The sequence below is a fragment of the Euleptes europaea genome, chromosome 2 (assembly GCF_029931775.1).
Source record: "Euleptes europaea isolate rEulEur1 chromosome 2, rEulEur1.hap1, whole genome shotgun sequence".
Classification (NCBI taxonomy): Eukaryota; Metazoa; Chordata; class Lepidosauria; order Squamata; family Sphaerodactylidae; genus Euleptes; species Euleptes europaea.
In genome coordinates, this window is record NC_079313.1 from 24,223,454 (window position 1) to 24,242,839 (window position 19,386).

The following is a 19,386-nucleotide window of genomic DNA, read 5'->3' on the forward strand; positions in this document are numbered from 1 at the left end:
GTAATTGAGTTTGTAGTCTTTATAGCATCACCATGAAGATGGAGTGCATGCCACTTAATCTTTCCCTGCAAGGAGGTGAAATCAAAAGTATGTCAAGAAACTGAGCCCCCTAAGTTTCTTGTTCTGATTTTTTTCAAACTTTAGTTCTCTGAATTAGGCTCTTCTGGGCCTACATGGTAAAAATATTTTCAACTACACAGAATATTTTGGATTGAACTGTTGTGTTTGTGATTTTTACCCTAACTATAAGGAGAACTTGTATCTTTTAATTTGTTTAACTTATTCTAAACTGTTGCTTGTGTTGTTATTTTGATTCTGTAGGTTATTCTCTGGGTGCAGTTTCATGGTTTCTAATTGTAACAGATTAATAGACTTTTGCTGTGCCAGTTAGGCATTTAACGCAGTTCTCAATTGTTGCTGATTTCATTCCCTCTTCTCACAATTCCCTGATAAATAAAGCTGACTGTTTGGAACTTATTATATTTAAAGGAATTCTTCTTTTTTGCAGCCCCATCTGCTTTGAAATGATTGAAGAAGCATATATGACAAAATGCGGCCACAGCTTCTGGTAAGATTTGTTGAACAAGCTGTCTTAATTTTGTCGAAGGCTTTCATGGTCAGAGTTCATCGGTTCTTGTAGGTTATCCGGGCTGTGTGACCGTAGTCTTGGTCTTGGTAGAAAATACCAAGACCACGGTCACACAGCCCGGATAACCTACAAGAACCGATGTCTTAATTTTATTTATAAATTTTCTCATGTTGAGAGGCACTTGCTGAAGTTGGGTTCTTGGCTAGACCCAGTAGATGGAGTTGATGCTGAAGATGGAGTTGATGGAGTGACACACACATTTTCGTTTAACTCTTATCCAAGGATGTGCATACCTATCTGGATCCAGAACGCTTAGGCTGGAATCTGTTGCTGAGACTACTTTGTAGCTAGAATTCTGATACTGAAACCTGTATTAAAGAAATGTGTGTGTGTGTGTGTGTGTGTTAAGTGCCGTCAAGTCGCTTCCGACTCATGGCGACCCTATTAAAGAAATAGCATGGTTCTTATATCACTTGAAATGTGGTGCAAGCATTTTAGTTTTTCTTCCTGCCATGAGAATACTAATTTTAGCACATGATATGAGCAGCTGCTGTCCAGTCCATGTTCTTGCTTGTGCCGCTCTAGCATTAATGCTATGCATGCTTGTTTTTACATTCATGTTCATTTTTTCTGCACAGGCAGTTGTACCTTGTAAGGGTGCTTACATCTTTGCATGTTTCATGATGCAAGGGGAAATGTGACTCATGCTTCTCGTTCTGTGTATGTGCAAGAATGAAAAAGTTGAATTTGTACATCACCACCACTGATCAGCTGTGCACTGTGTTCCTGCATCAGGTGTTTCCTCAGCTAATTGCAGAGGAAGATGCAACAATTGAGCCTCAGATGTTTATAATCATAGGTATAGAACAGGATTCGCTTTTGTTCTTTGTGTCTCTTCCACCATCATTCCCTGCAACTTCCGTAGCCATACATGAATGCTGCCTCTTGATCCCTCTTTACAGTCATTTGAGTTCTGTCCATCTCTGCTTGTCTGACCTTATCACCTTGCTAATACAGTTGAAGAGTGAAAGCTGCTGCATAAATTAGCAGGGAAGTAAGCTACATTTAATCTTCCGCTATACTGAAACAACCACTAAAGGGAGCAAAGCACGTGCAGAACTTTAAAAAAGACACACTGAAGAAACAGGAAGGTTGAGACAAGAAAAAAGAGAATGCGGAAAAACCCAGCTTTACAGATCCTGATTATTCAGGGCCTTTTTCCCCCCAACTCCAGATGTAATGTTAGTGTTTTAGTTACTAAATTGGTGATTAAAGCAAGGCAAAGAAAGGAAGAGTGGGTGATAATACAGTCCTTCTAAAAATGAAGGTTTGCGCCTTTATCCCAACACAGTTTTGCAAGAATGCCCAAAGCTCTCATTTATCTTCCTTGAGTGAGCCCCTAACTAAAAGACTGGAGAGGTGGCCTTCTGGTCTCTTTTGTGTTTGATGAGCCAAGTGTGCATTTGTGGTATTTGCATTAGTTGCAGCCACTTTGTGACTTTGATGTAATGGTTCATTGCAAAAATATATTTCATTACCACCAGCAATATTTTCAGGGTGGTAAATGACGATCAAGGGTACAGACAGTGAATATACCAGAACCTACTTTATCTTTTGCCGCAGTATATTGTTATAGTCCTCTACAAGACACTTCAGTTTGAAAATCTTATGATTGTTTCCTGTGTGTCTTTCTCGACAAGTCCCCAAAGCTCAGGAAGTAAGAATCTTTATTGGCCTTGCATTACACGTACATACTGTTGCTGCAAAAACTACATTTTTTATGGAGCTCCTATATATGTTCAGTATTGGCTACTGCTCTTTAATCTTTTATTCTGTGATAAGTAGCATTGCCTTAACTTCTTGGACCAGAACAGACTTTTCTATTTTGTTGACAGAACAGTTTTGTTCTCTCCTTTATGTAAAATAATAAAATTAATAGAATATGAAAAGTGCCTTAACTAATGGCTCTTTTTGCTTCTAAATAGTTACAATAGCTGTGTTCTGTATTGTGTTTCTCATGGCTGTTGCTTGGTTTTTCTTTTAACAGTTATAAGTGTATTCATCAAAGCTTGGAGGACAACAACAGATGTCCAAAATGTAATTATGTTGTGGATAACATTGACCATCTTTACCCCAACTTCCTAGGTAAGTTTTTAGGTTTATTTGTAATATAATCTTGAAAAACTTAGATTTCTGCTTGATCTTCAACACACAGATCTGATACTGCCTGAATGTTTGGCTCCTTATTTTGTAGGTAGGTTGCACTTGAAGATTTTTGCCAGTTTAACTGTTCAAGGGAGAGTTGACAAGTTGGGTAACTGAGGAAGGGTTGTATGACAACTATGAGTTGCTTTAGGTATCATGGAGGGCAAATGAAATGTTGCTAAAGTAAGAAAGCTGCCCTTAGTTTAGCGATATAGGGGGACAATTGTGTTGATAAGGAAAAGCCCCAGCGTTAAAATTAGCATCTTTGCAAATCTGAAAGTATTTCAGATGAAACTACAGTGGCTCAAAGGTTGTGATAAGGATAAATTTGGGCAGTAAGTGACTTCATAATGTTAGGCTTTTATGTTTTCTAGCTGTGATTTGTTTAGTTGGTGAGTCTTATGGGATGTTGCCATAAATGTGCGTCTGCTGCTGGATGCCTTGTGTGCTGCTTCTTGCATCTGAAGTGCTTTATGTACCCTCTCTTTTTGTCAGCCTGCCACTTTCGTTCTTTAGATCACTTATTTTTTACTAGGCTGTGATAACCTTGCCTATATACACCTGCTGCCACTTGACTTGAGCCCTCTTGTATTTTCCCACATTGTCCTCCATTCTAGACTTGGCCATCTAATGTAGCTTGTAAAGTTAAAAGGTTAACTGCTGAAAGTTAAAAGAGAAAGTGCGAAAGCAGGACTACAGCTGAACATCGAGAAGACAAAAGTAATGACTACAGGAGAACTATACAACTTTAAGGTTGACAACGAGGAAATTGAAATAGTTGAAGATTTTCTATTCCTTGGCTCCATCATCAACCAAAAGGGAGAGTGCAGCCAAGAAATCAGAAGGAGATTGAGACTGGGAAGAGCAGCAATGGAAGAGCTTGAAAAGATTCTGAAGTGTAAGGATGTGTCACTGGCCACCAAGATTAAGTTAATTAATGCCATTGTATTCCCTGTTACTATGTATGGGTGTAAAAGCTGGACATTGAAGAAAGCGGATAGGAAGAAAGTAGATTCCTTTGAAATATGTTGGAGGGGAGTGTTACGGATACCATGGACTGTCAAAAAACAAATCAGTGGGTTATAGATCAAATCAAGCCTGAACTGATCCTAGAAGCTAAAATGACTAAACTGAGGCTGTTGTATTTTGGTCACATTATGAGAAGACAAGTCACTAGAAAAGACAGTCATGCTAGGAAAAGTTGAGGGCAGCAGGAAAAGAAGACCCAACAAGAGATGGATTGACTCAATAAAGGAAGCCACAGCCCTCAATTTGCAAGATCTGAGCAAGGCTGTCAAAGACAGGACATTTTGGCGGACACTGATTCTTAGGGTCGCCATGAGTTGGAAGCGACTTGACTGCACTTAACACACACACAAGGTTTGTATTCTATACCTTGATGCCATTTGTGCAAAGCTGTTCTCTGTTCCTGAGGTGGTACTTTGCTGTGGAATGTATGTCTGCAGCTCTAGACCAGTTTCTTTCAATGAGCCAAAAGTCTCCTTCATGGCAGATGAAGAGCTGTGGAAGCAAGGCTTGAGATCCAAGCCTATGCATGCTTGGATAGACTCATGTCATTGTTATGCTCTGTGCAGCCTGTGTTAGAAGGCCCCACCAAAGGCATTACATCTCTGAGACTCTTAGTAGTTCTTTCTGACATTGATTGCAAAAGTCACTTCTCATATTATATGAAACAAGAAAAAATAGCAGATGCGATGAACACTGTGAAGTTTGGACAAAAGACATCTCTAAGCCATGCTATGGGTACACATGAGATTTAGCCATCTGGAATTCCTGGGTGCACATTTGCACCTTTTCAGTATTTTAGTTTTTAGCCTTAATTGTTTCTCTGTTCTTTGATTTTGTTTATTTTGAGCATGTGTGTATTAAGTTGATTCAAGCATTTTTGAAAGCAGGTTATAAACATTTTAAATAAAAACAAAGGCATATGGTAAAGGTGCTGCAGTTCACCCATGTTTGCTCATTCTATTAAGCTACTTACAGCCTCTTGTATTATGGCTTCTCAACACTGATTGTTGTTGATCTTAAGACGTGTTCAGATGGCTGCCATGGCATCATTTTGGGACATGACTTGTCATTCTGTTACCCAAATTGGATAGTCTCTGCTTTAGTTGGTGGAATTAGCGCAGAGACAGATTTTTACGAGAGGTTGGGTAACCAGGATCTTGGCAGCCTGGCAATACAGGGATTAAGTTCCTATGGAAAACTCCCAATAAAGAAGTGGTTTGTTCCAAATAAAGTGGAGTTTTATTATGACATAATTTCAAGCACACAGTGCAAATGCTCATAAACAATGCACACAATAAGGAAAGTAAAGGGTGGAGGGGTGGGATTCTAGAGTTAGGATTCAGGTGATAATTACTGATCTTGAAGAATGACATCCAAGTGAAAGCAAAGTGAGAGATCTTACACGCAAGTAAGGGGTGAGTGTTCGGATTCAAAGACACACACACTATGAATGCCATGAGGGCTAATATTTATATCCAGAAGTGGATCCTGGGGCAATATGAGGTAACTGGCAAAGGAAGCTTTACCAAGGACAAATAACTTGATTGCTCCTCTGGGTCTGGACAGAAAAGGGGAGAGGCTTAATGTCTCTCAGGAAAGAGAGTGTTGGTGTGATTGGTTGATAAATTGCTGACGATTGCTTGGTATAGATATTAGAATGTGAGCTGATATCTGAGGAGTCTCAGAATGGGTGTGAGTCAGACAGGAGATTTTCGATTCAGTCTCCTCTGAATGCCTGATAAATGGCTTGAGAGACATTAGATATGCAGGAGAATAGCTATGATTTTCTTTAATAGCCTTGATTGCCTGTTGATGAGATCTAAAGTTCTCAGTGTTGCCCAGGTGGCTGCCAGGAGCGCTTAATCTAATATGTGAGGGCAAGCTTAGTCATCCCCATTGTCTGTCAGCCTTTCACACCCTGGGCCAGGAGAAAATGCAAAGTGACCAACTCCCTGCTTCCAACTCCCAAGGTGTAGCACAAACACAAAGATGGCTTTTGTCTCAGTGGAGCAGCATCCTGCTCTTATGCCAGCCTTGGTCCTATATGCACATATGGCACCCCAGGTAGCTGGAGCGGTCCAGCCACTAACAGTTTGATAAATACGTTTTTAAAAAGGCAACTGAAACCAATCTGATTAATTAAAAAAAAAAACACCCATGGAATTATTATAAGCTTAAAAGCAGTAGTATCTCATAATTGTCTTCAGCCCTTACAGAAGGAGCCCCGTGGCGCAGTACTGCAGTCAAAAGCTCTGCTCACGACCTGAGTTCGATCCCGACAGAAGTTCGTTTCAGGTAGCCGGCTCAAGGTTGACTCAGCCTTCCATCCTTCCGAGGTCGGTCAAATGAGTACCCAGCTTGCTGGGGGTAAAGGGAAGATGACTGGGAAGGCACTGGCAAACCATTCCGCAAACAAAGTCTGCCTTGGAAACGTCAGGATGTGACGTCACCCCATGGGTTAGGAATGACCCGGCTTGCACAGGGGACCTTTACCTTTTACCTTACAGAATGAGTGCTGTGTAGAACCTAGAGAGTATCTTAGTTTCCTCTTATGTGCAGTAGTAGGACGGTCTAGTTCAGCTGCATTTTTCCTGTTGTGGACAATGGAATGGCAACTGAAACAGATTGATCTGAAAAGTTTACTGTATAGCTGGCCTCTTATACTTGCCCCGGCTGCATGTGGACTTCAGGCAGTTGTGCAGGCAGCTGGAATGTCTTTAGGCAAGCCCGTGGAACTCTTCAGCTTTTGCATGTCCTGTGATCTTACCTGCTTCCTGTATTTTGCAAGTCCTGCATTTGAGCTGTGTGGAGTTACTTTAAGATAGTTTGATTCAAAATACATAGCCTGAAGCTTGCCTGCAGGTCTTCCTGCACCCTGAAAAAAGAAGGGAGGAGAATGTGCAAATTTTTCCTTTGCCCATGAAACCATGGTAACTTTGTCAGATATGCTTTTAGCCCTGACCACTCTTGTTTCCCCATGGACAAAAAATGACTTCTCTGTTCCCTGCTACGTGGCAGTGGCAATACTTAAGCAGAAGCATCTTCAGCTACTGTTTTGTTGGCATATTTTTTTCTCCAAATCAGCTTCCTTCTTCCTAGAAGTTGTGATGTCATCATTTAATTGAATTCGCTATGTGTCAGCATCCTTGTTAATAAAGCTCTCTCTAAATTAGCTTTGTTTGCCCTTGGTGACATTACTGGATAAATCTGATTAGTTTCAGAACGGTGGTGCTGTCACTAAGTAGTCTGTTTATAAACCACAAATGGGCAGAAACTGCAGCAGATTGGGGCAGTGAATTAGCATGGAAAGGTAAGTTGTGTAGGTTTTTCAGAAAATAATTTGAGCCCTTGGATATAATTCTTTGCTCTTTACCACAATGGCTTATACTGCACACAAATTGCATTGGTGATTCATGCTTTGTTGCTTAGTTTTGTTAAAGCATCTTATTCTTATATATAGATGTAAAGAGCATGCTGATGCAGTTCAAATTCTGCATTCTCTTTGTCCAGTTTAAAGTCTTGATTTTTCAGGTCATCAACTCTGTGATTTTCATAACATGTGGCTTTATTACCATTTTTATTCAGTATTGCTGTCAATAAAAGGTCCATAAATGTATAGTGAAATCCCTTTTTATTCTTTCCTAGCAAAGCATGGGAAGGCTGGAAACATTCAATTTCTTGAGTTTCTATTAAGATTGTCTGGAGCTATGCTTACTAGAAACTTGCTATGCCTTTTTAAAATAAAGAAATCTTTGCTGATTATATATTTCTCTCTCTCTCTCTTTTTAGTAAATGAACTCATTCTTAAACAGAAGCAAAGATTTGAGGAAAAGAGATTCAAACTGGACCATTCAGTGAGTAGCACCGTATGTCCAAATCTTTTTACTCTCATTTTAATTGTAGTAAAAGGGGGGCAGTGAATGGGGGGGTTGGGGGTGTGTGGGGTGGGGGAGGGGAGAGAAGGCAACCAGATGCATCTTTATTTTTTATTTTTTTTACAAAGTGTTGGTGAAACCAATCCCTTTCAGGGGATAGTAGATGGCATTTTCAGCCAGTAGAAGAGCTAGATTTGAGTCGAGTAGTGCCTTAGAGACCAACAATATTTTCAGGATATAAGCTTTGGGGAGTCAAAGCTCCCTTTGTAAGACAAAGAGATCTGATGAAGGGTGATTTATCTCTCAAAGGTTTATACCCTGAAAATATTGTTGGTTTCTAAGGTGCTACTGGACTCAAAGCTCTATCTCTTTCAGTAATTGCTGTATCAGTCATTTGAAGTCATTTGAAAGTAATCACTTTGAAAAAGCAACATTTTTGGTTGATAATGTAGCAAAAGTTGCCCATGTGCCTAATAACATCCAGTCAAAGGTGTCCTCAGTGGCTCAATGCATACAGCTGTGTGGTCCATGGGTTTCTGAGACATCACAGGCTGGGTGTAATATTGGAGCAGGAAAACCAGTAGTAGCCAGGAGTGTGACATATGGGCAGTTGATTTGCTTGTAAAATGATTACTCTTTTAATATCAGATGGCCTGAAATAGTTAATTAAGTCTTACAGGCATTAGTAGGGATCCCTTGGCAAGAATACAGTTTATGCACTTGGTACATTTTATCCCAACTTTGTTCCAAGGAGCTCAAGATAGTGTACATTCTCCCCTCCTGTTTTATCCTCACAACAACCCTGCTAGGTAGGTTAGTCTAAGAGTGAGTACCCAAAGTTCACCCAGCCGGCTTCATGGGGATTTGAATCTGTGTTTCCCAGATGGCAAGTACTGAAGTTCTTTGGAGTGGCCATTTATATATCATTACTCTGCCCATCCAGAAAGATTTCAGATTAGTTTCTCATCTCTGGCCTTTTGGCAAAAATGGTACAGAAGTACCTGTGTTTTTCTGTTACACTAAACTTTATTTCTGTGGATTTAAATTGTTATGAGATGTGCAGGAAATAGGAAGGCCAAGCAGAAGGCTGAAGAAAGTAGGGCTTTGACTCCCCTCCCTGAAATTATTCTGTCAGACCTCTGTGTATCCCTTTTAGAGATATTGATGTCTGTGTGTGATTTTGCTGACAAGTCACAACTGACTTATGGCGACCCTGCAGGGTTTTCAAGTCAAGAGACATTCAGAGGTGGTTTACCATTGCCTGCCTCTGCATCACACCCTGGGTAGTCCTTGGAGGTTTCCCATCCAAATACTTGCCAGGGTAGAGGTTGAGTGTGTGTGACTGGCCCAAGGTTACCCAGTGAGTTGCTGTGGCACAAGTGGGGATTTCAGCCTGGGTTTCCCAGATCCTATTCTGACACCTTAGCCACTACACCACTTTATTAACATTATGCTGCTAAAATAAGCTCTTGCTCACTTTGGCAAATTTATTAACAAGCACAGTGATCTGATGAAAACTTGTGGGAGAGGGGCGTTCCCTTGCCACCTCCCCTCTTGTTCTCTCTGAAGAAGAGCTGATGGGGTCAGCCAGCTGATGGGAGGGGTCTTAGTGTGAACATGCATTGCACTTTCATATCTAAGCCCTGCCTCCTGTGGAGGGGCTTGGGGACAAAAGTGCTGTGCACCCTTACCGCTAAAGCCTTGTTCTTTTCTAGTTTTAGGAGCCTTATGCTGATTTTTTGCTTTCCTTGGGTTGAAGTGGTCTAATCAAGCTGATTACAATGTGGATTGTACCTTTGCAACCTTTACAACACCCCTCCCACCTTCAGACTGAGTTAGAGCATTCTTTACAACACCCCTTTACAATGTTGTAAAGCATTCTTTACAAAACCCCTACCACCTTCAGACTGAGTTAGAGACTCAGAGATCTCCATTGCTGTTCGTGTCTGACAAAGGGAGCTTTGACTCTCCAAAGCTTACACCCTGAAATTCTTGTTGGTCTCAAAGGTGCTGCTGGATTCGAATCTAACTATTCTACTGCAGACCAACATGGCTACCCTCTGAAACTATATGTTGCCTCGGTTTGGTGTAGTTGTGTTCAGCCTAATCTACCTCACAGGGTTCTTGTGAGGATGGTGGAGGAGAGATGTGTGCCAAGCTGAGCAGCCTGAAGGAAGAGCTTGATAAAAATAGATAACAGACTGCTCTTTCCTCTTCCTAAGACTTAGTGGTGTGGTAAAATTTACTTGGATGATGCAAAATGATATATTGTTACCTTAGCATGGGAAAAGGTCTGTATTTCCTTGTCACAGGTGGGGACTTGAGAGCTAGTGACTTGCCCAAATGTTTCATTCCCTGTACGAACTGGACTAGTTCTTGCCTGTACAAGTCTAAGGCTTAGTTTCAGAAGACGGGCAGACAAAGTTTTGCTTGTACTATAGAGTTTTCCCAGTTCCTACTTCTTGCTTTAGCTCTGTATGCCCTTTGAACATCTGCTCCTGAAGGTTGTAGGATTGTTTGGAATTGTTGGAAATTCAGTTTTCAATGCTGCAGCAATGGGGGGACAAGGCAGAATGGACTGGCAGGGGAAATAACTGAAATAATTGACCTCCCCCCTTGTGCTAGAAGAGTGCCTTCTGCTTTTACAAGAGACTCTTCAGATCTATTTAGAAAACAAAATGGCAGAAGTGCAAGCTGTATACTTTGGTCCTTGTTGGCCTAATGAGTGTCAAACTAAACAGTCTTGGCAGAAGCAATCAGTTTGAAAACTGGCACACTTGGTGTGTATGGTAAATGTTAAGGCTCAGATTCTTGGCAACAGTTTGTTAACCTGATGTGATGCCGTGGAATGATCGCAAACATTTGAGGGAATGAAGATGTTAGCAGTAGAAAGTTCACATCTAGATTTGTTGTTCCAAGGGAAATGAGAGAGCGTTTTGGCTAGGGCAGTCCCCTTGCAGGAGGAGCCATGTCAGAATGGAATGAAAAGTATGTGTTCCAGGAGATGGGTAGAGGAAGGGAGCAGAAGAGATGGCTGAATGAGACGTAGGGATTGCATAAAAGGTGTTCTGCACCTGATGAGACGCCTTTCTGTGCAACACTTAATGGTACAGGGTTTTCCTCAGGTCTCAACCAGGCAATTGAAACCCTAGGAGATGGATCTTGAAGGCACTGGGGGAGTGAATTTCATATGTTAGGTAGAAGGCCAGTGAGTTGAACCCTGGAGGTGAATGACTCTGGGTTGGCTTTTACAGCAAGAAGTAATAACACTGTGAGTGGCCACAGTGGCCTCAAGATGTAGCTGCTACTTCTTCCACCTTTGAGGATACTGTTGAGTACAGGGAGAAAACAGTGGCCTAGTCCACCCTTGTCTTTCCTCTTTTCTCCTCTCAGGGCCATAACCTACTATTAGATTGCAGTGGTGACTTCAGGTTCTTATGTAATCTACGAATACCTCGATGTTGTCTTCGCTGTCTTCTGTGAACTAATGCTTGATTTCGTTCCCCTTCTTTTTAGAATGGCCACAGGTGGCAGATATTTCAAGATCTGCTGGGAGCAGATCAAGACAACCTTGATTTGGCTAATGTTAACTTAATGTTGGAGCTCTTGGTCCAGAAGAAAAAGCAGCTGGAGGCCGTAAGTCCCCTCCCCCTTTTATCTTGGTAAAAAATATTTCTCTTTAACTTTTTCTTTTGTGTCCTGAGATCTTAACACAAGCTTGTTCTCATTTTTCTTGCCTAGCACTATGGTGTCAAATACTTTAACACATTTATTTCAATGAGCCACAATGTTACATGCTTGTAAATAGCTACTTAATAGCCCTGTGGCACAGAGTGGTAAGCTGTAGTACTGCAGTCAAAGCTCTGCTTACAACCAGAGTTTGATTCTGACGGAAGTTGTTTTCAAGTAGCCGGCTCAGGGTTGACTCAGCCTTCCATCCTTCCAAGGTTGGTAAAATGAGTACCCAGCTTCCTGGGGGTAAAGTGTAGACGACTGGGGAAGGCAGTGGCAAACCACCCTGTAAGCATAGTTTGCCTAGTAAAAATCGTGATCTGACATCACCCCATGGGTCAGTAATGCCTTTGTTTTTTTTAAATATCTACTTGCCTGGTTACCTATGGTCTAATGCTCTTTAGGCACATGTAGGAATGCTCTTTAGGCACATGTAGGAATGGTTTTTGTACATTCAAAGAGCATTCTGGGTTTCTTATTCTCCCAGTCTATGTAATGCAAATGGCTGATATGGGCATTTGTGGACAGGAAAGCTAATACATATTTTCGGAGTCTACAGTGATGTTGTAAAACTGCGCAATCTATGAGCCAGCAAGGCCCAATCCAGCTTATTAGCTGTATATAGTGACCCACCAAGGCCTGTATAAACCCGTGTTTGCTGTTTACCTAGGACTGCAGAAACGGGTAGGTGGATTGTCACGTGCTTAATAGACCAAGGTGCATAGAAATTGGCAAAATCAGACTGCCAGAGGAAGCAGTCAATAGCTGGGCAAGAAAATTATGTTATCCTGATGCATTTTTTGAGGTTGAGAGCTCAAGGTTTACTTGGTCTCCTGTTTCAGACCTAGTAGTAAATAGAAACCTGATTTATTGAATGGGGTAAGTCTGAGGTGGTCTGATGTGGTGCTTGTGAACTGTGCGGTGTGTTTTTTTTAGCCTTTACATTGTTGGTCAGGAAACATAGAAAAAAGAGGGAGCCAGTTGTTCTATGCCTGCATTTCTGGATTGCATCACTTCTGTATGTAGTCTTCATTTTCACATTCCTCCCTAGGCTCTGCTGATTGCACCATTGTCAGCAGTATAAATTGAGTTCTTAGACAGGGAGAAAAGAGTTGATAGAATGGGCATTGCACTGGTGCTGAGGTAGGGCTGGTTTCCTGTTAATCAAAGTTAGCAAATCAGGAGCTGATCTCTCCTGAAGGGAATTTTACACCCCCATCCTGCAAGGTTTACTTAATGCAGAATCTGAAAATGTGACTTTCAGTAGGTTCGAGGTCCAGGGTTTAAGGAGAAAGGAGCTCTAGTATACATTCCTGATTTGGCTCCTGATTTGTTATAGTTAACAAAGAACTAGTGATCTGCACTGCCTTGGTAAGGCATTGTTCAGCAGTTAGTTATGATTTTATAATGTTGTATATACCAAACATTTACCTGTTAAATGGACTATTGACTGGCTGTGGTAGGCGTGAATTTTTACACTAACTGGCCACTGTGCTGGTGTTTTAATAAGAATGTTCTCAAAAAAAATATTTCCCACACTGGTTAGGCATCCGTGTGCATGCATATAATCCAGCTTTTGTATCTTTGCACTTCTTATTGCAGGAGTCCCATGCTGCTCAGCTACAGATTTTGATGGAATTCCTGAAGGTTGCCAGGAGAAATAAAAGAGAGGTATGGTAATCTACTTTGATTTACAACCATTGAAGCTTTTTCCCCCATTACATTTTTTTTAATAATTCAAGCTGGCACATCACTTTTGTGTTCTTGAAACGGTATGTGGGTGGGAATGTTGCACAATAGAATGTTTGAATCACATGGATTTGAAGGAATCAAGAGCATGCTAATTGTGACATGGGATTTAAAAAAACTGATTTGGGGTTTTCTTTTGCTTAACTTCATACCTGTGGGATGAGGACAACGCAAATTTGTTGGCTTTTGTGCCAAATTCTTGAAATTAGTTGCAGCAGGAGCTAGAGTTGGACATCTTTAGAAACCATTTTATGCCTCCAGTACTTTTTAAAAAAGGCCTTCATGGCATGACAAGCTTATTGTCATTCTGAAATGTGTATAAAGTATTGCAGAATCTGGGGTGTGTGTTTGCGTTTTGATGTGTGTTGAATTAGTGTTAGGGTAGATTTTATGCCTATTTTTACAATATAGCAGAGAAAAAAAGAGTCTTGGTTTGATAGTGCACTGCCGGGCCAGTGAAGTTCTGCTAGAATCAGAATGAGAGGGCCCTTCTTCCAAGACCATACGGATTACTAAAGAGTTGGGAGGGATTCTCTTCGGCTCCTTATCTGACCTCTATCGCTTTTACCAAATTTCAATGGGCTTTTTCAAGATCTTGTTTTAATGCCTTTCTGTCGGCCTTGCTCATCGGGAGATTCCAGCATTTACCTTTGGAGTCTAGGTTGTGCCCCTGTAACTCTGATGTTGAGACAATTACCCATATTTTATTGTATTGTGAATTTTATCAGGATGTCAGAAATAGGCTGATTTTGCCCTTGTTGACCAGAGTTTTTAGACATTCGGATGATTTTATTAAATATTTACTTGAGGATAAAGATGCCAACATTTCCTACACAGTGGCAAAGTTTTGTTACACTGCCACTAGAGTGCGAACAGCTCGGGTTAGCGCATCAAAATTGTAATGGCTCTGTATTGATCAATTTTAACAACGTTTATCTGCTGGTGAAATGACTCTAAATAAATAAACTGAACTCTGCTAGAATTAATTTAGGGTCCAGGAGATGGGGGAAGGCACACAGGGAGGAATTAGCTGCATCAGGCTTACTGAAATCTTCCGTGGGGCAGGGGGAGCCTACCATGGATGGTCAAGTGTGTGTGTGTGTGTGTGTGTTGGCTTTGTTCAAACTTAGTAACTCCATATTGGTTTAGGAAGCAGGCCACAGGACTGTATACGGCCTCTCCCAACTTCCCTACTTTCCCCCAATGTTTGATATTATGCCTTACCAGCTACACTGTTAAACTCATGCTGAGAGCCTTGATTTTAATCAGGGTCTTGCAGCAAGTTTAGGAGCACACTTGATTTGATTAGGCTCATATGTGATGCCAAAATCGGGTAGAGGGATGTGGGTATAATTAATGCGCATGAAGGGAGCTATTCTGTGTATGCAAGCAACATGCAGTCCCATGGCCTGTTCCTCATTCATTGGGGTTTGAACTGGACCTTAATGTACAGTAAAGGGTTGTGATAAAAAAAAAAACACAGATGTTGAGGGTTGAAATTGAGTCCACTTGCTGATTTATACATTTTGTTGGGCGGGCCTGCCTGTCATCAGTAATAGAGGAATGCTCTCAAAGGCATTTTGCACCTGTCTGATCAGACTTAACACAGCTGTACCTTTCCCCATATGCTTCATTATAGTTCTGAAACAGTAAAAGTATGATTGAATACTTGATACCCGTTCTGTGCAGCAGTGGTGCAGGCAGCTGCAGAGGGGCTCTGTGGAAGTCCTCCCCCTTACCTGCATTGTCTTAAGTACCTTTCGGCTCATGTAGCTCAGGTTTGGATATAACTCACTGCAATCTGTTGAATTAATTTACTTTATAATAACAGGGCCCTAACCTGGATAGCTCCAGGCTAGCCTGACCTCGTCAGATCTCCGAAGCTAAACAGGGTTGGCTAATATTTGGATGGGAGACCTCCAGGGAATACCAGGGTCATGATGCAGAGGAAGGCAAACCACCTCTGAACGTCTCTTGCCTTGAAAATCCTACGGGGTCACAATAAGTCAGCTGTGACTGCAATAATAATAATAGGACTTGGAGTAGTGATTGAAATTCACATCTTTGTCTTGATTAGAGTTCCCACCTGTCTGGCAAGTCTCTCACTGTACTGATGCTCAGAAGTCCAAAATGCAGAGTTTCCCCAATGTGTGTGTGTAAAATGCTGTGAAGTCACAGCCAACTCATGGCGAACCTGTAGGGTTTTCGAGGCAAGAGATGTTCCGAGGTGGTTTGCCATTGCCTACCTCAGCGTGGGCTGAGGGAATTCTGAGAGAACTGTGACCAGCCCAGGGTCACCCAGCAGGCTTCATGTGGCGGAGTGGGGAATTGAACCTGATTCTCTAGATTAGTCTCGCCGCTCTTAATCGCTACACCACGCTGGCTCTCTAATTTTCCCAATAATTAAATCAAATAGCAAGGTAGAATTGTAGAACAGTTGAGCTGGGCAGAATTTATCAAATTCAGAACAGATTCATTAAAGCCAGAAATGTATTCACTGGTTACAGTATATAGACTTGCAAACCAATAAAGAATTAAAACACTGATTTCTAGTTTTTTTGCCTAAAGGGGAAGTAAAGGCCGGAATTTGCCTTAAGTGTAGAATATCCATGCTTGGCTTCTGAAATAAATTCCTGTGTCTTGCACTCTGCTTCTACTGCCTTCATCAGATGACAGCATTGGTGTTTGGCCTGCTGCGTGTAAAAAGAAAGCAACTCTACTTTTACAGAAAGCTGTTTTTGAAAACACGATCTCTGAATAAAACAGGACAGGGATGCGGAACAAAAAGAACTTGGGGCTCTGAACAGTTTCTTGGTTGAAAGGTTGCCTGTACAGTTTAATGGGTCCAAGAAGAGAAAGTTAACCACTATCCTGAGAAGTCTTAAACTACCTTCCGAGCTAGGCATTTCCCATTGCCATGACAAAAAATAGTGTGTGCACTGGGAATGATGAAACTTTAAATTACAGTTCTAGTGTTAACTGATGTTGCAGCTAAACTGTGGGAGGAAAAAGAAAGAGACAAAGAAGCCTGGAGCATCTAGTTGCTTAAAGTCAAGGGAATCAGACTGCAGGCCAAACCATGTCTGATGTTAAGTGGAGGCGGCAGGTTGTGGTGAAAGGACTTTAAGATATACACAGTGAGGCAGTAGAACAATTCTGTAGGACCAAAGGTGATTTGGTGACCATTTCAAGTTCAGGTTTTTGAGGAGGGGGCAAGAAGACAAAATGCTACCCTCTTATATTATATACACATTTTTTCTTTATATACGTACATAATCAACTTTATCATATACATATGTAATGAACAACTGTTTTAAACAATAGCCCAGGCAGGGGTAGCTTACGCAGCAGCGAGTCAGCAATGAATGAGCGGGTGGTGAGCGAGGCAGGTGGCAAGGCGGTGCATGCTGGAGCTGGGTGGGCAGGTACACCCCCCTCTGTGAGTGAGAGCACCACCTCCCCTTCTCTTTCTGTGCCGGGGGCAAGGGCCCCTGCCAGACCCCTCCACCAAGATCCAGTCCTGCGATGATGCCTAGGCTGAAGGAGATAACGGAGAACAGCAGTTCACCCAGAAAGGGCTTCAAGTAAGCATTGCTCAGCTGCTATCTACAGGACAGCTACTTGAATTCTAGAGCAGGACAAGCATAGAAGACAAGGTCCTCTCAATTGATGGCAGGTAAAGGCCTAGTTTCCTTCTCCCAGGGCACCTGCTTAGGGTCAGAAGCATACCTTTCTGAGAGCCAGCGTGGTGTAGTGGTTAAGAGAGGTGGTTTGGAGTAGTGGACTCTGATCTGGAGAACCGGGTTTGATTCCCACTCCTACACATGAAGCCAGCTGGGTTACCTTGGGCTAGTCATACTCATCCTCACCTACCTCACACGGTGTCTGTTGTGGGGAGGGGGAGGGAAGGTGACTGTAAGCTGGTTTGATTCTTCCTTAAGTAGTAGAGAAAGTTAGCATATAAAAACCAACTCTTCTTCATTCTAACTGCTGTGCAGTCAGAGTTACTGCGGTTGAAGCCAGTGATTTCCGTTGCACACTTTGGTGTGTCTGTTAATCTACCTATGTATGTGAGACATTTCAACTGAGAATATTCCAGAGCTGACAACTAACTGGGAAGTTCTGTGCTATTTTCCCTACTTTGTTCAGTGATATGTCAGGTTCAACATCCTGGATTCATCATCTTCCAAAATGTATCTATCCAATTCTTGGTCCTCCATCAACATGATAAAGATGTTAAATAGCAGAAGATAGAGCTGTTATTGGTTGCTGTGTGGTAATCATGGAGAATTAAAAGCATGAATTCTCCTGTGCTGTCATTAGCTCCTGCTAATCGCTCTTCTTGTCAAACTTTATAGCCTAGCAGTTTATGCTTCTGAAGGAGATGATGTATAAGGAAGGAGAAATGACAAAGGCAGAAATCAGTCATGCTGTCAAATTGCGAAATATTTGATTATATTTTTGTGCTCCCAAGATGTGTTTGTAGTTTCAGCAATGCTGTCGGGGGACGGCAGGTGTCCTGGATGGTGGGCAGAGAGGGGGGCGGCGGCAGGAGGTATGGGAAGGTCAGTTGCCTGAAAGCTCTGCCAACTTTTTAGCATTAACCCTTTAGAATTTTTGACTTTTCTTCCCAAGTCAGCAAACCTAGAGATGACTCTAGGAATAGTCAGCAAAAAAGAGAAGTGATATCAGGTGTTAAAGCTGTGAAATGATGCGTTTCCTTAAGCAATTTTAAAATGATAGACGGGGTCCATGTGAGCTTCGGTGCGTTCGCTGGACTTTTCAGGGGCCCCACAAGAACCTTGCATTGGTTGCCTGAGAAGTCAGTTGTAAAGGTCAAAAGGCCCTCTGGAGTGGTGCCTGATAGAGCATGAAAGGCTGTAGCTGGTAGATTAATATAAGCTTTGGATATGTGTGTGGGGTCCTGGCAGCCTATAAATGATTGAATGGAATGATTAATCTTTCCATGCTGCCTTGTTGAGTGTTACTTTTGAGTCGGATCTACAGGTGCCTTTTGATTTAAAATATAGCAAATTTTCACAGATGTTTGTTAAATACTGCAAGACCTGATGTTTGTTCATAGTAACATTCCCTTAATTCTGTATGTCAGCCGGGGTTTCAATGCTACTGAAATTTTCACAGTAGGAATGATATACCTAACAGATCTTGTTCTGTGATAATGTGTTCGTCTCCACTGGGTAGTTAACATCTTTAATTAGCCATAGCTGGGCTGACTGTTTAAGCTTGAAAACAAGACTTTCTCTGCAGGATATAGGATTATTAAGAGCTTACAAGTTAATCTATTAAAGTTTATGCTATTACAGCCAGATATTATTGCTGTTTTTGACTGTTAGCTCTTAGGGTAATACAACAAAGAGCTCCAGGGGAGGAGGAGGGTGGGCGCCATTCTCGGTTCTGGGTGAAGGGCATCTTGTCATTAGCGGGTATTACCATCACATGCCCAGGGAGGCAGGACTAAACTTTTTTCTTCAGCTTCCTGTCTCCCTGGGCGGGAAACCCAGTTTCCGTCCTGCCTTGATTTGGGTGGCAGCTTTGTTGTAGAACTCCGACTTTCTTGAGAGAAAATTCCCTGTGTGTGTCCTGTTTGTGCTCACCTTTCTCCTGTTGAATTTGTTCCCCCCCCCTTCCCCACTGACGTTCGCCGGCTTCGGCCGCAGACGCCTTTTTCCCCTCAACCTTACCCACCTTACGTCCCCTCTCCGCCCCCACTTCGCCCCGCTGGGCAAGATGGCGGACGGCAGGAGAGATTCTGACTTGGACCTCCTGTCCGAGGAGGACCATGATTTAGCCCTCGTCGCCTCAACAGGGCGACTTCGCAGGGAGAATTCCAGCGGCTGGAACGGCGGCTCCGCTGTACGAGGCAAGGAGGGCCCGACCGCTCCTAAGAAGGCACGCTCTGATGAGCCGCCTCAAAATGGCGTGAAACGTAGTGATATGCATGAGACGGCACCCATTGCTTCTCCGGCCCCGAGAAGTCCCCCGATGGAAGGCATCTTGACTGTATTCTATCAGCAACGGGGTGTGTGTAACGTATTACAATCTGAGCCCGAGGCTTCTGTTATGCGGCGATAAATGCTTGATTTATTTAACGGGCTGTTAGACAAACAAGCCCAGATGATGAATGCCTTTAGAGACTCCATTGCTCCTCTTATGCAGGGCAATGATCCAGGTCACTCCAGTACCACT

The 19,386-nt window shown here is 42.3% G+C and overlaps 1 protein-coding gene across 1 annotated transcript in view; it reads left to right on the plus strand.

Moving 5' to 3' along the window:
- COP1 (COP1 E3 ubiquitin ligase) overlaps positions 1–19,386 on the plus strand; it is a 198,609-nt gene that overhangs the window by 13,185 nt on the left and 166,038 nt on the right. The window contains exons 2-6 of the mRNA XM_056844706.1: positions 509–568; positions 2,637–2,734; positions 7,613–7,677; positions 11,215–11,334; positions 13,033–13,101. Coding sequence (XP_056700684.1) covers positions 509–568; positions 2,637–2,734; positions 7,613–7,677; positions 11,215–11,334; positions 13,033–13,101 — 412 coding nt within the window. The remainder of the gene's footprint in view (positions 1–508; positions 569–2,636; positions 2,735–7,612; positions 7,678–11,214; positions 11,335–13,032; positions 13,102–19,386) is intronic.